Genomic DNA, 23,615 nt, shown 5'->3' on the forward strand with positions numbered 1-23,615 from the left:
ACTTGACAGCGCATAGACAAATTTACTTATGCACAACACTAACAGCCACTCAATTGGCTAGACAATTGGCTATGAAAGGCAGTCGATCAAATTGGCGGCGGCAGCATCAGCAACACAGTTGTGCAATTGGCCCCAGGGGGTCAACACCAACATTTGTGTGGTGGCAGGTTTAACTGCATAACACCCACTACTGATTATGGCTGCATAACTTGTGCAATTGTTTTGTTGTTTCAACGCTGCATATTTATATTGCCCGCGAGCAGCAGCAGCAACAGCAACATGTTGCTGCCACATGCAGCGCCAAAATTCATAATTGCCAGCTAAGCGATAAGCTTGCCGCGCTGATTATCGTTGCCCCGCTCTCTTTGTAGTTGCTGCTGCTGCTGCTGTGGCAACAACTCTATTAAGTGCAACTGTTGCAGTCGTGTGTGCTGCCCGCTTATCGATTGCTGCCAATCGACGCCTACTTCCTTATACTTGCCCACAGAATTTGTCACGTTTCGAAATTACGCGAGCGGCCGCACCAAGTGGCAACTGCTGCCTGCCACAAATTGCAGTTGCAAATTTCGCTTTTCGCTTTTCATTTTTTACTGCTGCTCATAATCAAACAGAAAATTAAAGGCTGCCTAAAAATAACAATTTTTTTAAAACTTGGCAGCAAAGCAAAAAGGCCACAAAATCTCCGCGCAGTCTGCTGCAAATTTCCACTTCACAAGTCTTTTTGGCCAAAAAATTGAGTGTGAGTGAGTATGGGAAGTTGCCTTTGATTCATTCATAAGCGAACGTCGTTAGTTCTAATGCAAATGCAAGCGGTTTGATGCTCTGCAAAAATGTTTGAAAATCAAAACTATGATAAAATTAATAATAATTAAAATAATTATTCAGTAGTTTATTTTTATTTGAAAGCAGAAATAATGGAAAAGGTAATTCAGACTTATTTTTGGCTTTAAATTATTAAATTATTTAAGTATAGGACGGAATTATTATTATAATTAAATTAACAAAATATTTAAAAAATTATCTAAATATTGACTATTTTTTGTTTGTATATAAAAAAGAAATAAATAGTGCAATGTTTTATTTTTGCTTGTTATTGACATTTTCTTCAATAAAATTGCACTTTTGAAAATAATTGATTAACTCAATAGATAATATGAAAAATAAACTTCACATTTGCAATTATTTGTTTTTTTGCTGTGGGAAAAATACTTTAAATTAAATACCATCTAACAATATTCAGATTTTATAATATTTTGAATATTCACAAATAATTGCGCATTATTATTTTAAAATATTTTTTGTCGTTATCAATAGTAATTGAATTAATTCACTTGAACATTGCAATTATTTTGCATCATGTTTCAAAGTTTTTTTTTCAAAAATATTTGAAAGAGCATTTGGCAAGCTGCTTGAGCAACATTCGCTGTGAAAGGCAGAGCTCATTTCATTTTCTGGCAACGATTAAATGCTGATGCTTGAAGTGCCTTTGAGATGCGCATTTCAGTGTTTTCATTTTCGTTTTCGTTTTATTTTGTTGGCCATTACAGAATGTATTTTAAAAATTCAAACCAACAGCGTCGCCGCCTATTGATTTTTATGTAGCGTACCCCCGAAAAGTTCAATGAACTCTCGCTCGCTCTCGCTCTCAGTCTAACTAACTGGTGGCTCTACCTGCCTTACAGACTCTCAAGCCAAGCCAAGCCAAGCCAAGCCATAATATATTGTAGGGCTCGAAGCGGTGTTGAGTTAACAGCAATTAGTCGCGTCCTCTCGCTGTGTATTTTTATTTGATTTGCAAACACACACATGCGTTTTAAAGTTTATTTGATTTTGATGTTTAACTCGAAATTCACTTTTGGGCGCAAGTCAATGACCAGCAGCAGCAGCAGCAGCATCAGCATAAAGTTGAAGCGTTTATAGCCTGAGCTTTGACTTTGGCTGATTTTCATGTCTCTTGACGTTTTCCTTGCTGTTTAACTTATTTGACATGGGTCAATGTTGCTGCAGCCAAAAAACCAAAAGCACGCGCCGCATTCACACTCTCTCCACAATTTGTTTAAGTCTATGTCTGTGTGTGTGTGTGTGTCCTGTCCTGTCCTGAGGGCTGTCCATTATGCTGGCTTATTTGTTTTAATATTCACTGCTCGTTGTCTCGCTAGTTTGGCCAAGTGCTTTGCATATAGCTCCGCCGGCTTATCGTTAACAGCACATTAAAGGATTTCAACTTGTAGCCATGGGGCAACGTTACATGCAACATTTGCCACTTGCTTATTGACTTTCCAGCTTGTTCTTCTTGTTGTTGTTGTTGCGCTTTATCGCCCACATTATCGTCTGGCAACAAATATATCTACGAGCTGTCTGTCTGTCTCTCAGTCTCAGCCAAGATATCCGGCTGTGTGAGTTTTCTGTTGACTGCTGAAACTTCCTGCTGCAATAATAACAATATTTGATGATAGGTAAAAATAAATTTATGAAATGCTAAAGCAAAAGCGTAAACTACAAAAAATTCAGAGCAAATTTGCTTATGGCTTTAATCAAAATTTAATTGTGCTGCCTTTTTATATAGATTATAGCTTTATATATATATATTTTATTTAAAATACTATTTAGAAATGAGCTTTAAATTATTCTCAACTCGCCTTGTTGCTTTCAAATTTTCAAAGTTTCAAATTTTATTTGCTATTCAATTTTTTATGAATTAATATTAATTTTAGCATTATTGTTGATTTAAAAAATATTTTGCTAAAATCCTTGCAGTAATTAAATCAACTCTAACCTACACTATAGATTTTCAAATGAGTTTTTAGCTATTTTAAACTTGTCTTGCTCTTAAGCTAAATTTGCATTTAAATATTTTTCTAAATGAATGTAAAATATTCTTCAAATTTGCCATAAATTGTAAAATCTGTCTTATATTTCATACTTAAGCTTAAGCTGCTGCTTTCATTTAATTTGCAGAATTTAATTTTTCATATTAAATTCGCATTTGGCGCTGTCTCAAGGCCAAGCGCTTGACTCGGCTCTAGCTTTAAGTGCGCTCGATTGTCTGTTTTGATTAAACCAATACATCACTTGGCAATTCAATCAAAATTTGCCAAGGCATGCACAGCAGCAAAAAAGAAGAAGAGCAGCAGCAGCAGCATGAAAACAATTGCTGGCGTTGACTAGGTCTTTAGCCCTTGCTCGCTCTCGCTCTCACGCTGTCTCGCTCTCTCTCTTTTTCGCTGGAGCACACACTTAACACGCCTCAATTGTGTTTTTGGCATTGTCTAACGCATTGTCGCTGACAGCAGCCACAGCAGACGGAGCAGCAGCAGCCCAGCCAGACGATAAGGATGCGCCACTTGAATATTTTAATGTGGCACTCTACAGAGAGCTGGGAGAGCTCGCTCTACACAGTTTGGCAGAGCATCCTTTGCGTTGTCGTTTGCGTTAATGTCACTTGCCAAAGTTGGCTGCAGTCCTGCGTCGCAGTCGCTGTGTGTCCTGCTCGTTATCTAGGCGACGGTAGCACAGGCAGCGACAGAGGCAGCATTGATTTAATGACATTGATGCGAGGACTCGACAGAGCAAACGCTTTATGCTTTATTTATTGATTTAGCGCGAATCCTATTTTATTTTTATTTTTGTGCAACGCTCGGCAAAAAATTTATGCGCTCGCAGGCGAGTGAGCCAAGCGGCGACGCCTGTTTGCGGCTTTGTCTAAGCTTTTTTTTTAAATAAATAAAATAAAATGCTCACAATCAAAGTGAGAGTGCATTGAACTTGCAACTAAATTCATTGTATTGCTTTTTATTGGCATTTGATTTGTCGTTTGCTACCTTTTTTCTTTGCTTTTCTGCTTCATTACACTTAAGACGCTTAGTTTGAAATGTAATGCGATGCTTTGCAGCTGCAAAATTAATTATCGATGAGTGCAATGCGTTTTCTATTGACGTCGTCGCCCCAACTCAGCAACTCAAAGTCACGCCCTTTGCTTGTTTTTTGTCTGCAACGTTTTTTTATATGGTTTGCATGTGTGTGTGTGTGTGTAATGAAATTATTTACAATGTTTAGCGGCTACTCAATGTGTCTGCGGCAGCAACGAAAATTCGTCCTTCGAGTCGTCGTTGGGCACAAAAACCACAAGTTGAGTTGCTGCTGCCACTGACTGCAATTTAATTACTGCTGTGGCTGCCACAGACACACACACACGCAGCCTTTTGTGGCACATGTGGCAACTAAGCTGCTTTATAATAACCACAGCCACAGTAAACACTCACTAATTGGCAACTGTGAAGTGAACTTGAAAAGAAATTCGCTCGTTCGTTCGTTCGCCTGACCAATGGGCTATCAAAAGATTTTTCGCTCACATCAGTGACGTCGACTAACGAGCATATTCATTACCTTGATTACCTGTGCACAGTGCTAGCAAAAAGTACTCGCACATAAGCACACACTTGTTAGCCCGAACTATGTCTGCATATGAAGTTGAAAGCAAAAACTTGTGGCCAGACTCAACTTGGAGTGCAAAAGTGAGAGAATGTGGCCTGGAGCAATGTCCTTGTCCATAAGCTTTAAATCATTTTCATTTTCACTGTCAACAGCTGCTGCTCGACTAGAGTCTCCCTCTCTCTCTCTTTCTCTCGCTCGCTGCTTGGTCATTGTCCTGCGTTGATTTTGTCGCCGACGCGCACCTTGTTTAGTTATTTAAACTGCCCCGACAATGTTTGCTTTTATCTTTGTGTTTGTTGCTTGATTAATTGCAATTTACGCGACACTTGCTGAAGTTTTTAAGCAGCAAGTGTTGCTAATTATTTATGTAAATGTTTTCACTTTGGACTGTGTGGACTTGGATATGGACACGCCCCAGTGTCTGTCTGTCTGTCTGAATAGCCGCTAAGCATGCGGTAGTGTCTGGACTGCACTCAAAGAAATTTTTAATCAAAGTAATAGAGTTAAATAATAATAATATGATAATATAAAATATATAAATGTAAAACAAAAATAATAATAAAATAAATATGGAAGTAATAGATATAAATAATAATAATATGATAATTTAAAATAAATAAAAGTAAAATAATATTAAATTGAAGTAATAAAGTAATTTAATTTTAATGCTGCACTAAATAAAATAAAAAATATAAAATTTATAATGAAGCAAATAGCTAAAAAGTGAATACTAGTGTAAAATATATAAAAATATTATAATATATTTTATTATTAGTGTAAACTAATTCGTTACTATTTTATTTATTTATTTTAAGTCTTCACTTTTTAGGTATTTGCACTAGAGAGAGCGATGTCCTTTTCTATTTAGATTCTTTTTCAGAGTTGCTTATTATCGATAAGTGCAAGAAGTAGTCAACAGAGTTGCTAATTATCGATAAGTGTAAGAGTTATTCAACTTGCTTCTTAACGCTTAACGCTTTTAAATTTTCTATTTAAGCAACGTATTTCTTTCAGTGCAATCACATGCATGCAAGTTGTAGCTTACGTGTGTGTGGGGGCTGCTCTGTGGGCGTGGCTGTGTCGTTTGTTGTCTGGCTGTGCTGTCATTATCCTTGCGGCTCATATGCGAGACTAACAGCGAGTGAATTCTTAATTGGAAATGCTAATCAGCAGTAGCAGCAGCAGCAGCAGCTAACGGTAAAGCTACTTAGTGGCATTGCGTATACGCCACGTCGAACACCTTTTGTTCTTAGCGATTAGTGGTCTCAATGAGCGCATGTGTGTGTGTCTGCTTGTGTGTGTGTTTATTATTGGCTGACGCCGGCAGCGCTGCTCGCAATTTATTGCCCTTTAAAATTTCTTTGGCTTGGGCTAAGTCGCTTGTCTGCTCGTCTAAGTTTGCTGCTAAGCATTTTTAATGTCGTGTTTATTTTGACATTTTCATTATGTGTGTGTGTGTGCGTGTCTGGGACTTCGCTTTTTAATGCTCTTGCCACCTTGCCCCACAAGCATGAGTTTTTCTTCTTTTTTTATAATTGTAAGTATTTGAACTTTGTGAACTGCAAACTTGCAGTTGAAAAAGCGTAAGAAATTCTCAATGCTCTCAAGTTTATTTTTGCTTTGCTTTTGCTGCTTTCGGCTTTTGGCCATTTGTTACTCGTGCCATTTGCTGGCCAAAAAGTTCGGGGCGCGCGTTTCTTAATCAAAGTTTTGCCATTGAAGCTGCAGCCGCCATTGTTTGAAAGACAACTTCTCGGTTAGCAGCGCCGCCCTGTTATTTTTTTTTTTTTTTAGTAATTAAAATGCAGACTGCTTTGCAATTTTCGCAATTCTTTTTTACACAATTATAAAGATATGCTCAAAATGCGTTGGAGCGCGATAACAAAAGCCAAAGGCGTAAAGAAATGCAAAGGCACTGAAATGAAATGAAATGTAATTTGGTTCAACTGGTGCGCGAGGGCAAGTCGCAAGACCAATTAGTTAAGCTAACGGCTGTCGCCTTATCGCCGCACAGGGCAACAGGCCCAGGCCCAGGCCCAGGCGCGTGATAAAGACTGCCCCAATGGGTTCGCTTATCAGCTGAGCAGCAGCAGCAGCAATGCAAGCATAACGCTATTAGCGCAACATGCTGCCTGCCCTGGGTGCAAGTAAAGTTCATTGATCCGCGGCGGCGATAAGGCTGCAGCTGTGCCCACAATATAAGAAAATAGTTTTTTTTATCACGTATACGCACCGTTTCGCTCACTGATAAGCGCTGGCAAACAAAAAGCATACATTGTATTTATGCCACATTAAGTGGCAGACACAGACATGCGCATTTCTGTTGCCTTGGCAGCCAAAACGGCAGCAATCAAAGCAATCTACTGTAACAAATGCTAAGCGCTAGTACTTTAAAAATTAATTAAACAATTAGCTTTTATTGCCTGGCACTGCAATTGGCTCATAATAAAACTGTTAGAGCCAAAGCCAATTGCATTTAAATTGGCTGCGCTTTAAGCTTGAGCAGCCAAACGCAAAATGGCCGCAGTTCAATAAACTGCCAAAAAGACGTTGCATATTTAGTGGGGCGCAATAAAATGCCATAGAACATTAAACATGCCATTAATTGCGTAGACAGCAGCAGCAACAGCAGCAACTGAGACTGAAAGTAAACACAATTTATTTGCAAATTGATATGAAAGTGAAACCTGCACATTAATAATGTGACATTTACATAGAGTCCAAGGCGTGATTGGATTAGTTTAAATTTCAGCTCAGAGTTCGTTGCACTAAGGCGCGTTTTAAAAGCTTATCAAATATTACAGCGCCTAATGAAGTTACAACAAGCAGCCCAGACAAGCAGCAGCTCAAGCTCAAGCTGAAGCTCTTATTCTTATTTTACAATTGTGTTGTGCATTTGAATTAAGTGCAAATTACATGAGATTTGCAAATGCTAAACAAAAGTCTACAGTGCACTCGAAATAAAGCGCTACACTCAAATTTAAATTTAACTTAAACATAACAACATCGACTTTTTATTATTTTTTATATTAAAATATATATAGCTAACTAAGCAAATGAGTAACTGCTTATGTGTTATACGCTGTAATTTGAATAACAAGCTTATGAATAAAAGAAAAATATAAAATAATAAACAATAAATAATAAATAATAAATATATTAAATAATAAATAATAATATAATATAATATAAAAGGGAAATATTTAGATAGCTCTAATTTCTAAACCAATGCCAGGATTTTCATAAAAATGTTTTATAAAACGTTCAAGACTTAAATGTTTAATAAAATGTATAGGGCTTCATTTTTTGATGTTCTCTATGTGAATCGTATGTCCTGACTCTGACTATGATTATCCTATGCTTCATTACAGTTTGTGTTAAAAGCTATAACTTATTCAATCGTGAATCAATCATATTGAGCTAAGTTTTCTTAGAAGCTAGAATCGATAGATTTTTTATATTGAGTGAGTCAGCTGTCTTCACTACATAAAGGAATAGAAGTTTAGCTATAGATACGAACTAGAAATTATTCATTTGAAAATCAAAAGGAGAATCTCAACTATTCGCTAATATACGAGGAATGAAAAGTAGAGCGCTATAGCTGCTCAATCAAAGCAACAATTTGCATAAAGTTAAGCTTAAAATACGCGCCTGACTCAAATAGAGGCATAGAAGCTCGATCATTAGCCGAACGAGCAGTCAACTAACTTTCTTTGAAAGTATCAAATGCAAACTAGCAAATTAAACTAACAATATAGAATATTTTTTCAAGTGTTGTCAGCAGGTGCGTCTTTTGGCTTAAAGCAGGCGACACGACACGCTTTTAAGCCACTTTGGTGTAGGTTCTAGCCTCAGCCACCAGACGCTGTCGCTAGTAGTTGCCATTGGCACTTTTTAAGCCAAGAGAGCTGCAGCAGCAGCAGCAGCGTCTGGCGTTGGTCTGGTAACTGTTTTGGTTCTTTTTGATTGTTTGCTGGCTTGGTTGGTTGTGTTTGTTTCGTTCGGTGGCTTGTTTGCTTGCTTGGCACTCCTTTTGCGTGTTTTTCATTGTCTGGCGTTGGCTGCTTTTTGAATTTATTGAAATGTTTGTTTGTCTGCAGCAACAGCAGCAGCAACAACAACACGAACAACAATGTTGCTGCTATTGTTATTGTTGTCGTTCCCTTTCGTGTCTGCCAGGGCACAGCTGCGGCGTCGTCGTCGCCTCCTATGCAAGTCCATGTCCCAATGCAATCTTACAGCTTGTTTTTTTTTTCTCTTTCGCTTTCGCATTTTAGCTGCTGCTATTGTGTGTGTGCGGCTTTTATGCTGCAATGCCCCCTTGTTGCGTTTGTTGTCACAAAATATTATTACTCCATTTCATTTATAAGAGTGCCGCAGCCCGCCCCCACTACCGCCCATTTGCTAACGCTATTTGTAGAAGCTTTGACAACGCTTTTTATGCTGCTTTTGATGCAAAGAGTGTGTTCTGTGCTTAAGCCACTGTCGTCTGTGCCGCGCATAGTTTGCCATATAACTCAATCAACTAAAGTCTGCACTCATGTTAAATTTACAGGGTATAGCTGCGAGCCAGGATGCGGCTCAGTTTGCCTGCATGTCATTGTCAGTGTCAGTTTGTAACTCTGGAGTTGGCTTTTGTATTGAAGCCTTGGCACTTAAACTGCCGACGCAGCAGCTGGCGGCAACTGGCAACTTGGCAATATTAAAAGTCAGTCAGTGCTTAGAGCCTCAGTTGGGGGGCTTAAAATTAAATGCTCTATGCTGCCACGCCCACTAGCGCAAAAAACTTTCATTGTCTTTGTCACCCACTCGCAAGCGTTTAATTTGCTTCATGCCACACACGCACACACACTCATGTGGCAATACAATTTTTCAATTTCCACAAATGACAATCATCAATTGACGTTAGTTTTTTCCTCTACTGCTGCTGCTGCTGGCAATGTTAATAAAATAGTTTGACATGAAATGTGGCATGTGGCATGTGGCATGCGGCATGTGGAGAGGGACGCCCACAGGCAGCCAGCTGTAGGCTGTAGGTGGCTCTTTGCCAGCTTTATGGCTTAATGAGGCGTTGCCAGCCATTGCTGCTGCATAAATTAAGCTCCAAAGCTAAATTAAAGCTGCAACGCAACGCTGTCAATTTGCCAGCAGAAAAGAAAGCCAAACTCAAAAGTGTAATAACTGCCAGACATAATACGCCCAAACGGTAAAATTACAGTATGTGCTGTTTGTTTGCCTACTGTCTGTCTGGCTGCGCCAAGAGACAAACAAGCCAACGTGGCTCAAAGTGCGCCTTTGAGCTCTCATATGAGAAATGACAAACAATTAAAAAACAACGCGCTGTGTATAGCCTTATATTTCATAAAAATTAAACTGACTGTATATAAAATAGTTTAATAGCTATAGAATTTGCATTTTATTGCGAAGTTGGTGTGGGAATTAGCAGTAAATTTAGCTTTGTAAAATGCGTAAGCAATCTTGTTTAATAAAAAATAATCAACTGACTGTCTATAAATAATGAAATAGGTATGTGAATAACCAATCAACAGTAAATTCAACAATACACTACTGCTTTGATTTTTACTTTAAGACAATAGCCTGTAATTCAAATGTTTTAAATAAATAAATAATTGCACATACGTTGGTGAATTAATTCCCATCATTAATGAAATCACCAATTAACCTTACTAAGGGGTTAAGTTACAATTCTATTGCGTCCATTGTTGAAGTCTCACCAACAAAACTCACAAATACTGCAACTAGCCGAACTAAAGGGTTAAGCTGCAATTATACAATTCAATATACTTACTCCATAATATTTCACCATCAAAATCAACAATACTGCAACTAATCGAATTAAAGTATTAAGTTACAATTATAAAAATCACCAATACCCCAACTACAAAGTTAATCTATAGAGCTGCAATTTCTCAAGCTTAAATACTGCAATACTTAACGTTGGTGAATGCAATGTTGAAGTCTCACCAACAAAACTCACTAATACTGCAACTAATCGAATTAGGATTAGGAAAGGTTTAAGCTATAATTATAAATAAAAGGTTAAGCTATAGAGCTGCAACATATTCAAGCAATACTTAACGTTGGTGAATGCATTGTTAAAGTCTCAACAACAAAAATCAACAATTGATGCCAGCTTTACTTTAATTTCAATGTTTACTTTATTGCTCTCAATAGTTGGCGCCATTTGGTCGCTTCTGCTGCATATTGTGAAACATTTTTAATGTATAGTCACCCCTAAGTTGTCTCAACTTTTGAGACACTTTCGCCCTTCCATTGAATTGCAATTTAATTTAATGTGTTTATGAAAATCGTATGTGGCAACACAAATTCAATAGCCTGCGTCCATTGTCTTTTGCCTAATGCTGCGACTGGGTGTGTACGGACTTTGATTTGTAGCCACTGTAATTTCTTCTAGGTTTTTGCTTTTACCACTCACCACTGTCCACTGTCCAAGTCTATGGCTCGACTATTTATGGTCAGTGGGCAAATGCCGGGCAGCTTGAGCTGATTTATGCGCTTAAGGAAATGACAATTGAATGCCTTCATTAGCGCCACTTTAGCCAGCAGACTTTGAGTTTATTGCACTTCGACTTTTGACTTTTGTCAACTTTTGCTGCCACAAAAGTTTCTTGCACTCACTTCATTCATTCATTTATGTTAAGCTCGTCACGCAGCTTTACGTTTTGCATCTCTGCTCATAAATTATGAAAATCTAAATGTTGTGGCATGTGGCATGCGCTTCGGTCAAATAAACATTGAACTCGCCATCAATGAACCAAATTACTAAATTGTCACGTAAGCAATGGAATTTCCAAGCACTGACCACACATTAGTGAGAGACTAGAATTTTATTGAAAATACATTTATTAAATCAAATAAGGCTTAAATTATTTAGCTTTAAAAATTATAGTAAATTATGAAAGCTTTACTATTAGTTTAAGTGAATAAATGAATATTAAGTAATTATAATTATTGGTAATTACTTTTTATATTATTTTTATTTAAGTGCTGTGCTAATTATTATAGGAATGAATTTTTTAATGTATAAAATGTTTATAATGCATAAAATAATTCGAGATAATTGTAGATTTATGATAAGTAATTAAAAAGAATTTAAAATAATGCTTTTAAAATAGTCAGATTAATTAATTGCAATTACATAAGCAAGAAAAATATTTCTGTTATATAAAAAATATTAAAATAATACAAATGAATTTTTTGAAATACTCTGATTGCTTAATTTATATTTATTTTTTTAAATATTTGTTAACATTTAGTAAGTTTTAATGCTTTGCTATAAAGAATTGCATTGAAATCTTATTAAAGTATTTTTTTAAAATAACCTTAAATTTTATGCAAATTTCGCAATAATTCCCAACTAGTTCTGGCTCATTTTTACTCATACTCAATTAGTAAAAATGTTTGAGCTGTGCACTTAACGTTGTTTATTTTTTCCATAAACAATTTAATTGAACGCTAATCTTTATTGCAATTTAATAGCAATGAATTATGCTTTATGTTTCGTTAAGTGTACCGTACTTTGTTGCAAGCAGCTATAATAATAACTGTTGTTGGCTGTAACCTTAGACACTCGTAATTGTTTCGGACTTAAGCTATTACCCCTTGATAGACGCACACACACGCACACACACACTCACACACATGCTAGACAATCACTTTTGTGCAATCAACTTAATTGTAGCCAAAGCGCCTCCCTCCCACTCCCAACCCTAACGCCAAACATGACCATGAAGTAAATCTTTTGTTTAATAAGTGAAATTTTCGCCGCCCACCCTGTTGACATAGCGCGTTGGGTGGGGTGGGAGTGGTGCCGAATAAAATAAAAGCAAACATTGATTAATCGAGTTAAATGCCACCTGAAGTTGTGTGCGTCGTTTATTGTTGCACAGAATTTATGAGACTGTAGTGGGCGTGGCAGAGAGCAAATATTAATTTGTTGAGCCCTTTGTTTCAATTTCAGTTTCATTCGCTTTCGTTCTTCAACTTTTGCTCTGCCAGCGCCGAGTTCTTGGCAAATATTTGCGCGGCTTGGCAAATGCTGCATAATGTAGAGCACTTGAGGCATGAGGCATGACTGGAGTGTCCACTCGACAGGCAACAGATCTTGTCTGCTTAACGTCTTATTAAAAGTGCATTAAACTTGTTCGCACACATAGCTAAAGCTATAGCTACAGATATAGATAGATATATACCACGTGTTCTCTGCTATTATTGATTAGAAGTACGTGTGCTCAAGTTTTACGTTTCGTTTCGTTTACGTTTACGTTTACGTTATTGTGCACATTAATGCTAAATAATTCAGTTTGGTGTCTGGCTATTTGTACCCACGCGCTGGTCAACATGGCCAAATGGCAATTACCTGGCCAAGCAGTCAACACGACAGCAAATGCCAGGGCTGACAACAACAGTTGCTTTACTTATAAAGTAAAAGAAAATTAGAACAAAAATGTATTTTAAATTAATTAAGCTTAATTAAAGTAAAAGAAAAAAATTATAATTTATTGAGTGTGTTAAACAGATCTAAGAATTGAAAAAAAAGCCCAATCCTAATTAAATAAATTAAAAGTAGTGCCAAAATTCAATATCTGAGACCTTCTATGTTAAAGTGACAATAAATTCTGTTGTAATCCCAACAAAGAACTCGGGAGAGAGAAATTGAGAGACAATGGTACAAAATTTAGGAAAAAAATTCAACTCAACAAGTAGAAGAAAATCTTTCTTTATTAAGGGCCTATTGAATTTTATAGCTTCGATAGCATTATTATGATTTTTATAAAGTTCTGCTAATAAAATTCCTATTTGAAATATACTTAATAAATATTAGAATATTATTATGAACTTGATTTACAGTAAATAATTTAATGATAGAAAATATTCGTTGTTGTTATTTTTTATATATTTGTTGAAATATTTGCACACCTTAGTGCTGCTGCAGCCCTGGGCGCAAACAGCTTGATTAGTGTTTGCTGTGTGGCTTTGGCCATATTTTGTGCATCCTTCAACACCTTTTTTGGCATTGGCATTGGCATTGGCATTGGCCCTGTGGCTTGTGGCTTTGACGGCTTTATTAGAGACGCGGCTCGCCATATTGATTATCGATTGGGGAATTCAGCTGACTCTAAGTGTGCACACACCTACACACACGTGTGTGTATGTGAGTGTGTTTATACTTTCAATTTGGTTTAGCTTAGCCCCAAACTAGACGAGCCAAGCTGCCTGGTCTTGGTCTGCTTGAGCACGTTTGGATTTTATGGTTCATTTGTTGGCGCTTTGTGGACTCTTTCTGCTGCTTCTTCTTCTTCTTCTTGTTGACTGTAATGCACACACGTCTCGGTAGATTGAAAATTTAGTTAGCCACCTTGGCTTTTGTTATGCGCTGCATAAATTCAATGTACGCCATATGCTAACTTATCTAACTATATCTTTAACTTTTTGTACTATTTGCAGATCGAGGATGAGGGCAATCATGGCAACGATGAGACACGCCTCTTCATACTCTCCTCGCTGGCTCAGTCGCAAATGAGTCGCGTCGCCTGCATTTTGTGCGAGGAGCCGCTGCTGGTTTTCGATCGCTATCCACTGGTCGATGGCTCCTTCTTTCTAAGTCCCAAGCAGCATTCCAGCGGCTGCATTGAGGTGAGTACAACAACCACAACCGCAAACCAAAGCTATCATTAATAATCGTCAAGCGACACCCACGTGACGCTTTCTCCCAGCTCCAGCTGCAGCGATTGCGCCCACGTGGCCAGAACTTTCAGCTGCAATTAATGTGCGCAGCGAGTTGAGTTTGTTGGCAAATTTGGCAAAAATGGGCGCTCAGCCAACTCAGAGCTTGACAGTCTATCTGACTGCACAGAAATTATTTCTCTCTGCTTAGCGTAGAGCGAAAGAGAAAGAGAAAGAGGAAAGGCGCGCCTAACTCGCCTTTTGTAACATTTGCAATTTATGACCCATTTAAGTCGCATAATTACGGCAGCGCCTAATAAACTGCCAACTGGCAATGCAGAATATCAAAATGCAGCTCCAGCTCCAGCTCCAGCCCACGTGCTTCCCAGTCATGCTTGAGTTGCCAGCAACGCTCTCGCTCTTGCTCTTGCTCTTGCTCTGGCTCTATCGCTTGCCTGCGCTTTAATTTAAACCTGGATTTATAATTCATTGCCAGCTGTCTGCCTGGCTGGCTTGGCTGCTTGGCTGGTTGGTCTGGTCTGGTCTGCAGTTTGTAGCAACAGTTGCCATTGCCGTAGCCGTTGCCGTTGCCACTGTCAGGGACTTTGCTGCTGTCTCGTGGGCGTTTGTTATGCATTTTGCATTTTATTTGAAGTTATTATGCCGCGTCGCGTCGCTTTGGCCCTTTTTATGCTTCCATACTCCGCTCTCCTCGCTCTCTCCGCTGTGACATTGCAACTGGTTGGAGGCGCCGCCAACAATGCGCGTAGAAAGTTGCAAAATCATTTTTCATCATTGTGACAATGAGTTATGCGCCCCCACTGAGTCTTGCCTATATTTAATATAAACATTTTCTTGTTTCTCTCCCCGCCAGGTTAAATACGAGGGACGCATGCTCTACTTGACCTGCGTCTGCATGAGCTGCTTGGATAGCACCTCCAGCAATCGCATCATCAGCTGCAGGTATGTTCAACGTTTATCAATTGTGTAATAAATTCAAATCATTTTTAAATTTAATTCAGCTTGAATTCAAATATTTTTGTTGTTTTTATTTTTTTACAAATTGAATTAAATTACGCGCAGAATATTTCTTAAAGAATTATTTTCAAATTGAATTAATTCCATTTTTAGGATTCAATTTGAAAGGTTATTTTGAACTTTAATTCCCATTGCTATTAGCAATGCTTATAATAATCTTTATTTGGCTATATGCTCACATCATTATATGCTATTCCTTTTGTCTTACAGATTCTGCAATGAGCCTTGGGATGGCTCCAGCCTCGTCTTGGGCACCATGTACGCCTACGACATATTTGCAGCAATGCCTTGCTGTGCCGAGCGATTCAAGGTACGATCAAAATATATGTATATCAAATATAATAGCTCTGCTTACCCGACCAATAACCGCCCATGTACATTTACAAATTAAATAGTGAATTCGCCGGCTTTGTTTCTCATTCTAATATAATAATGTAATATTTGAATGTTTAAACGAAATTGGCTTGCAATAATTAAGTTATTATGCTGCATGTTCACAGCATTGGGGAATTTATTGCTGCGTTTTCATTTATGATATTACCAATAAAATTCCAAATTTCCCGCCAGTTAACACCCATTCAAAACATGTAGGGCTTTGTCTCTACAAATATGTATTAATATTAATTATTGGATACTGATATTATATTATATAAAATTAGCTTTTGTGCTCTTCTCTTAATATAAAGCCACGTATGGTTGTAAACTCTTTTACTCAAAACTCTTCCTCTGATACGTCAATGCGTGTTTCACTCTCTTTTTCAACTGCCTCACTTCTCTTTTCTTTTTCATTACTGTTACTGTTTAGTTCTTGCAATCGATGGCCTCTATTTAGTGATATAAGCCGTCATCAATGTATTACCAATTGAAAAAAAAAAAATCCACAAATAGTTCGAAATTTGTATTTTAATACCTATAAAAATGATTAATTTGGTAAATTCACAATCATCGATTTATCTTTTATTTTATTCTACAACAATAGCTCAGAATTTTAATATCTAATCGAAATGGAATTATAATTGTTTAGCTATAAAGCAACAATAACTAACTAGAGTTCACAGTTACATTGTCACATAGGTTAACTTACAAACATATACAGCTATAGTTTGGCAATATCTAGTACTATTGCCAGATTTTGAGAGGAAACATAAGCTAGATTGAGGAAAAAATAAGCTAGATTCTAAATTTGCGTCAAAACTCATGTAAAAAAAAAATCAAAATTCATTCACCACATTCAATTATGAACACAATTGACCAAAATAAATAAATAAAACAAGCTAGATGTCAAGCCATAAGCTTTTTTTAAATTCTATAAGTTATTTCGCTTAAAAAAAAGCTAGATCTAGCTAATATGGCAACACCGATAGCTAGAGCTAATGAATTCCTTGCATGCTCTTCATTAAAACAATCATTCAAGCTAAAGAACACTATAATATTTATTCTAGTTGCCACCTACATCAACTTTGATTTCTAACTTGCTTATTTTTTTTATTTGCAGTGCAATAATTGCTTCAAGTTGCTTATGCATCCGCAGCAGCGGCTGAGCTTCTACAGTGATTACTCGCATGGCGTGACCTGTCCGTACTGCAATACGCAGGACACGCACTTTGTGAAGCCGCTGAGCCATTGCTATGCCAAGAACAGCAGCGGGGCGCGGATGCAGACGATCGCATAACATGAGGCCCCGTTGGAGTCTCCAACGGGCACAATCGTCAGTGTCGTCAGTGGTGCTCCAACGGCCTCCTCGGTGGTCAAGCAGCCGCTTTATAATGCGGCCATTGATTATTCGGCACCATTGCCGCAGCAAATTAATCCCGATCTAATTGGCGCTCATCCGCATACACAGCAACATCAGCAGCAGGTAAGGCAGCAACAACAGCAGCAACCACAACAGCAACAGCAGCAGCCACAGCAGCAACCACAGCCACAGCAACAACAACAACAACAACAAGCAACTGCTACCTCGCAACGTGCCACAGTAGAGGCTGCCTATTTGGCAACTGCAGCAGCAGCACGTGCTGCCAACTACCAGCAACAGCAACAACAGCAGCAACAACAACAACATCAGCAGCAGCAGCAGCAAAAGTTAAGCTTCTCAAATAGCCTGATGGCCATGGCAGATGTAATAAACAAGTTTCAACAACAACAACAACAGCAGCAGCAGCAACAGCCGCAGCCACAGCAGCAACATAAGCAGCTTAGCCATGAGACCAATGCACTTTTATTAAGCAACGCCAGCAGCAGCAATAATGGTGCTAACAGCAGTATTAGTAACTCATTAGCTAGCCATAATTCACACAACAACAACAACAGCAGCAGCAACATTGCTAAAATTGCTGCCTGGACACAGCCCTTGGCACAGGCACAGGCACAGGCTGAGGCCATCTCATCGCTTTGGGGCTGCGCCAGCAATGCCTCGACCAGCGGCTGCAGCTCGGGCAGCGGCTCACAGCCCTCGCTCAGTCCCACCAGCAGCAGCAGCCACAACAAGGAGCTGCTCTGGGCACAGACCTCGCCCAATAGCAACAATTTCTTTGCCGCCAAGGAGCTGCTGCCACATGCCGCCTCGCCCACTGCATCACTCACCAGCTCATCGGGCGCTTCATCCACAAGCGGCTGGGGCAACAATCACAGCCACAGCATGGGCGGCCACTATGCCAAGCTGAGTGCAGCACAAAATATTTGGGAGCTGCCAACAGCAGCAGCAGCAGCTGCCACTGGCACACTTGCTCAGGAAATGTTCAGCGATCTCTTTAGCAATCTGAACATTAACCAGGAGAGCCAGCCAGCCAACAAGGCGGCGCTCATTGGAGATGCCAGCGATGTTAGCTCCAACTCGTCCTCATCGGCTGGCGAGCTGCTGGAAGCTGCCAACATTTGGCGCCACAGCGTTGCCAGCACACGCCTCCAACAGCAGCAACCACTGCAACAGCAGCAACTCTTTGAGGAGCCAACAGGTGGCGCTGCTTGCATGCAGCTCTTCAACGACTATTTGAACATGAATCACAACTAAAATGTTTTTTTGAGACACAAACAAACGTAAATGTTACTCTAGCCAAATTTAAAACGAACATTTAACAGTAACGAGTAAGTGTTAGCAGAAGAATTAACAGTAGCAATATCAGGCAGGCAATCAATCATCCATATACAATTTTTATATATTCGCTGTTGCTGTGGCGTTAATAAAAAATAAATGGCTAAAACGATTCGAACAAAAGCAAAGCAAGCAAGGCAAACTATAAACAATTAACTTGTTATTTTTCGTTGAGTTTTTACATATTTCTGCAATTTTTTAGTTCCATTTTATAAACGAAATTTTTTTATATATTTAAAACTACCAAAAATCAAATTCAACAGAAATGTTAGCACGTAATTAACATTTTTGGGAGCTAACTAATTTTTTATTTGATATGCAAGTGAGAAGAGAAAGGAAATTGCAAGCAACGCATTTTATTTTCATTGAATACAACATTGAAAATTGCTGTGCTGCTCAATAAATAAGAAAAACTATAATAATATTGGTAAAAAAAAAACAAAAATACACACAAAAAAAAAAAAAAACAAAATTCACAAACAATTTATAAAACTAAATTAAGCGCTAAGTTTGCACATCTTTACCTAAACAATTGGTAATTATTTCTAGTTTTTAGTAAGCAACAATTAAGCATTATAGCAACTATTAACACGTACACCAACAACAACAACAACACCAACACTTATACAACAACAACATGCAAGTCAAGCAATTAATTCATCCAACCCAGTAGCTTATTTCAAAGGCAAACAAGCAGCCCCCGCCCCATGCTAAGATATAAGTTTTTATTTTCGTTTATAACAAACAAAATTATTTTTCGGCGCAGCGTGATCGTAATTAAGTAATTTTAAATGTAAGTGTATTCAGCAAATGCGTTTGCATTTTTTATATATTTTTTTAATACATTTAGCTTATAGTTGTAGAAGTTTAGGACTCTCTTGCTAACTTACTATCCCCCAATAACTGTCTAACTCGTAGGGCAAGGCAACTTAGCAGAACAGCCGTATGTGATGGATCTCTGTAAAGTGTTTTGTTGTGTGTGTGTGTGTGTGTTTTGCACTCACTCACGCACACTCACTCACTCGCTAACTAACTCGTTAGGTTTACTAGTTGGTAAGCAAGAATTTTTCGAAATTATTTTTATAATACTTTTATATACAAAATATGGTATGCAAACATCCCAAAACAATTTAAAGAGCGGTTCAATGTTTCCTGTTTTTGAGTTTATCTTTTGTGCATTAAGCAAAGTCACCAAACTTTTAACTCCCCCCAACCCCCTTTTGTACTCAACTCTGTGAGCAAACTTCTTTGCCTTTAATTGAATTAAAAGCAAAAACATGAACAGCAGCAACTGTGTTAAGCCCCCAGCCCTCAGCTCCTGTGCATAGCCGATCCTCAGATCGATTATCCTTGTAAGTTTCGTCAAACTATCTGTGAATTACGTCGCGTTACTTAGGCAACTTTCGAGTTACCCCAAATAGCTGCGCGTCGTACTCATTTTAATTGCCTAAACTGTGAGAAAAGTTTTGAAAACATTTAAAAAACACAAACTGTGTTTGGACCATGTCCCATAAAACATTTTGAAAAAATGTCTAAATTATCCCCTAGCCCCCACCGAAATGGCCTCTTTGAAAAAAAAAAACAACAGCCCTAAACTGTGACCCCCTTACCAACATTCAAAATGCATTTGATATTTAATTTGTGAACAAATTTTTATAAAAAATTTAAAACTTCAGCACACAAATGTGAAATAATTCAAAATGACATTAAAACACCCAACTGTGACCCCAACACATTTTAAATGCATTTGATATTTATTTGTGAACAATTTTTTTTAAAAAATTTAAAAATTCAGCGTGAAAATATTTTCCAAGAAAGAATTCTGCACCGAATTTAAATGCATTTGATATATTTGTGAATTGTTGTTCGTAAGCAACATAATTTTTATAAAAAATTTAAAAATCAATTTCGCAAATGTGAACATATTTTCCAAGAAATAATTCTGTGTATTAGCGAAACGCAAAACTTTCAAAAAGAAAACAAAAATCCCCTAACTGTGACCCCCAACACATTTGAAATGCTTTTGATATTATATTTGTGAGCAAATTTTTATAAAAAATTTTAAAATCCAACTCACAAATGTGTATAATTTTTCACAAAATAATTCTGTGTAGCAGCGCAACGCGCAAATTTTCAAAATGAAAAAAAAAAATATTTTTCTGCAAGCAGTGTGATAAATCCAAACCCCCACCCTACCCCCTTTATTTATTGCGATTAGCCCATCCGATCGCTTTTGGTGACTTTACGCTTGTTTGGCTTGATAAATAAGTAAAAATCTACATTTAGTTGGTTGGATTAATTGATTTGCATGTGTGCCGCGTTTTCCAACACTTTCAAATATTAGGCATTTAGATTTGCCGCCATTTTACATACCAAATAATACAAGTAATTTTATTTGTGCGAATTATGTAAGCTGAATGGGAAAAACTAAGTGATAGTAACTTTTATTCACAAACCAACGAACATTTTGTTTGCACACAAACACACACATACACACATGTATTTATATTTAAGTTTACACATTCAAACAATCAATCACAAACTTTTTGGCATTTACTTGAGAGAATTATATTATATACTTATCTATATAATTTAATTTTCGTCTAAATTTAAGTACTAAAATTACAAAATATTCGTATGAAAATTATTTATAGGCAAACACACACACACGAACACAACACAACACACACACATACAACTACCTATACATATATACATATATATATTATTTTAGATATATAGTTGCTTAGATATTTAATTGGCATTAGCCGTACGATAAAAATTGGTATACCTATAAAAAAAAGTTTTAGCATTTAAATAATTCCTCTCAATATGCAAATGGTCGATGGCAGCAACCACAGCAGCAGCACCACCACCACCGGTAACACCATTATTATTATTATTATAATTATAATTATAATTATTACCAGCAGCAACTAATTCTAAGTATAAGTCAGCCCGTGTTTTAGTTTTGAATTTTTATATTTGTTTTTAGTTAAATGTGCAAGTTGATCAGAGTAATTCTAATTAACCAGTTTTGTTAAACTCAAATCAATACATACACACACATATACACATATATAAGCATATATATGTGAATGAATAAACTTATGCCCACCTCAACCACCAAGAAGTTATAGAAGAGCTCAATACAACAAAGCATCGTACCCCAGTTCGTTTAAATAAACATAAATAATAGTCAGACTTCCCACAAAACAAAAAAAAAACAAACATTGCTCTACTTAAAACGCAAATAGCAATAAATAATTTAGACTTAATCTAAATAGCTAACAACTAAATGAAAATTAATTAACTAATTCAACGCTAATTAAACATTTTAAAATGTAATCTATATTACCTCCTTAGCAAAAATCAATAACAAATACTTAATGCATATAACATATAACAAATGAATTAAAAAAAAAAACATACACACAAATAAATTATTTGTAACAAAGACAAATTTTTTTTTTAATTTTAAATATAATTTTGTCATTCTTACTTGTGTTAAAAACAAAATATTTGCACGTCCATGTTCAGATCTTCAATATTTTTAAACATGTCAAAGCGGCAAACTGTTTAAACTGTTACCAAAATTTCTTAAAATACAATTTTTGATAGCTCCATTTGTAGTATGGCAGGAGCTCTCTCAGATCATCTGATGACGAAATGTACAAATTGGTAAAGTTTAGGCAATTTCAGAACGGAACTTTTCTTTTTGAATACTTGACGCTGCAAATATTTGTTTTCATCTACACTTATATTTAAACACAATGCCCCACCCCCCAACACACATATAATACTTATTATTTTTATTATTTGTCTATTCGAAATATTTAGTATGATTTTTCCTCTTCATTTAGCACACTTTTTGTTTACTTAAGCATTATTTGTGTAATATAATTTAATACTTTGTACCTTTTTATATGCTATGTTAAAAATGAAAAAACAAAAAATCCCAGTGTTGTATAATTCGATGATGTATCTCTTGATTTTGTGTCTCCTCATCCACACGCCCACAAACAAGCAACTTGTCTACTTTCTTTAATGTAATTTAGTTGAATATTTTAGTTGATTTTTATTATTATTATTACTATACATGAATTAATAAACAAACAAACAAACAAAAAAATAAATAAATTTAATTTTAAACACATGCATAAGCATTTTTATAAAAAACATAATTACACTATATAACTTTTTGCTATATTTAATATTATCATAATTAATTATAAAACTTTTTGTTGAATTTTCAAATGATTAAATGAAATATTTGTATTATTTAAAACTTATGCGTTACTTTCATTTCTGTTACTTGTTTTCATTTCCATATTTGGTTTGTATAAATAATAACGCTGATAACTTTCACAAAAGCCGGACGACAAACTGCCGAGTTTTTTTAGTATTGCCAGAATGAATGCAAAGTGAGCAATCTTTACCATAATTGTATTTGTTTAGCCTTTAGTAGGACTTTGCTGTCTACGTCGTCGTCGGCAAAAGTTAAAGGTCCAATTACCTCAGTTAGTCGCAACCTTAGTTATATGAAAACTTACCTAAATAGCAACTTGTACAACGTAGGAACATGTTAATCGCAGCATAAACTATTATTTAATAGCATGCGCGCCCTTGCGTATGCAACACTTTTTGCACCAACAACAACACAAACACAAACATAGCTTTGAAACGTTTTGGGTTTTATTATTTTTTAGCAAAACTTGCTTACTGAGTTACCTGTGTACCCCGCCCCCACCCGATTTAGTCCCTACTCCCCCCCCTTCGCCTACCTCTTATTAGATTCCCAAGATTCCCCATGCACTAAATCAATTTCTTAGTTGAATTTTGAGTTGAACGCGCAACGCGAGCGTCAATCTTTGTCTTTGTCGAATGTTGTAGTCGAATTTTTGTTCACGTTTGTTCTCGTTATGTTGACAAATTTTTCATGCCAAAGTACAAAACACACAAAATATAAAAAAAAAAAAAAAAACAAAACAAAAAACAATTAAATCAACTAAATCAATTCCTTGTAATTCCTAATCCTTTGTGTTACCTGAGAGAGAGATTGTAAAGTTTCGCCAACGAAGCGATGCGTTTTTTCAAATATGATTTCGCACTCAGTTGAAAGGTTATTCAGATTTAATTTAATGCTATATAATAATCATAAGCATAGTAATCCAATTTAGATGGGCTGCACTTCTTTAGCAACTAAGATTATGTAGTAGAGTGTGTAAATTAACATGTGAGAGGCGTCAAGAAGAAGCATATGATAGTTTTTTGTCATTTTTTTTTTGGTCTTATTACGTATTTTCGTTGCCATGTGAATGAGAATGGCCAAAGTAGGTTTTGC

General features: G+C 36.7%; 1 protein-coding gene across 1 annotated transcript in view; it reads left to right on the forward strand.

Annotated features, from left to right (window-relative positions):
* The window catches only part of LOC108603618 (headcase protein), an 80,335-nt gene extending 61,864 nt beyond the window's left edge, over positions 1 to 18,471 (forward strand). Inside the window, exons 3-6 of the mRNA XM_017992567.1 lie at positions 13,924 to 14,112; positions 15,017 to 15,105; positions 15,391 to 15,490; positions 16,676 to 18,471. Coding sequence (XP_017848056.1) covers positions 13,924 to 14,112; positions 15,017 to 15,105; positions 15,391 to 15,490; positions 16,676 to 16,852 — 555 coding nt within the window. The 3' untranslated portion in view covers positions 16,853 to 18,471. The remainder of the gene's footprint in view (positions 1 to 13,923; positions 14,113 to 15,016; positions 15,106 to 15,390; positions 15,491 to 16,675) is intronic.
* The last annotated feature ends 5,144 nt before the right edge of the window (positions 18,472 to 23,615 follow it).

This window comes from Drosophila busckii, chromosome 3R (assembly GCF_011750605.1).
Source record: "Drosophila busckii strain San Diego stock center, stock number 13000-0081.31 chromosome 3R, ASM1175060v1, whole genome shotgun sequence".
Classification (NCBI taxonomy): domain Eukaryota; kingdom Metazoa; phylum Arthropoda; class Insecta; order Diptera; family Drosophilidae; genus Drosophila; species Drosophila busckii.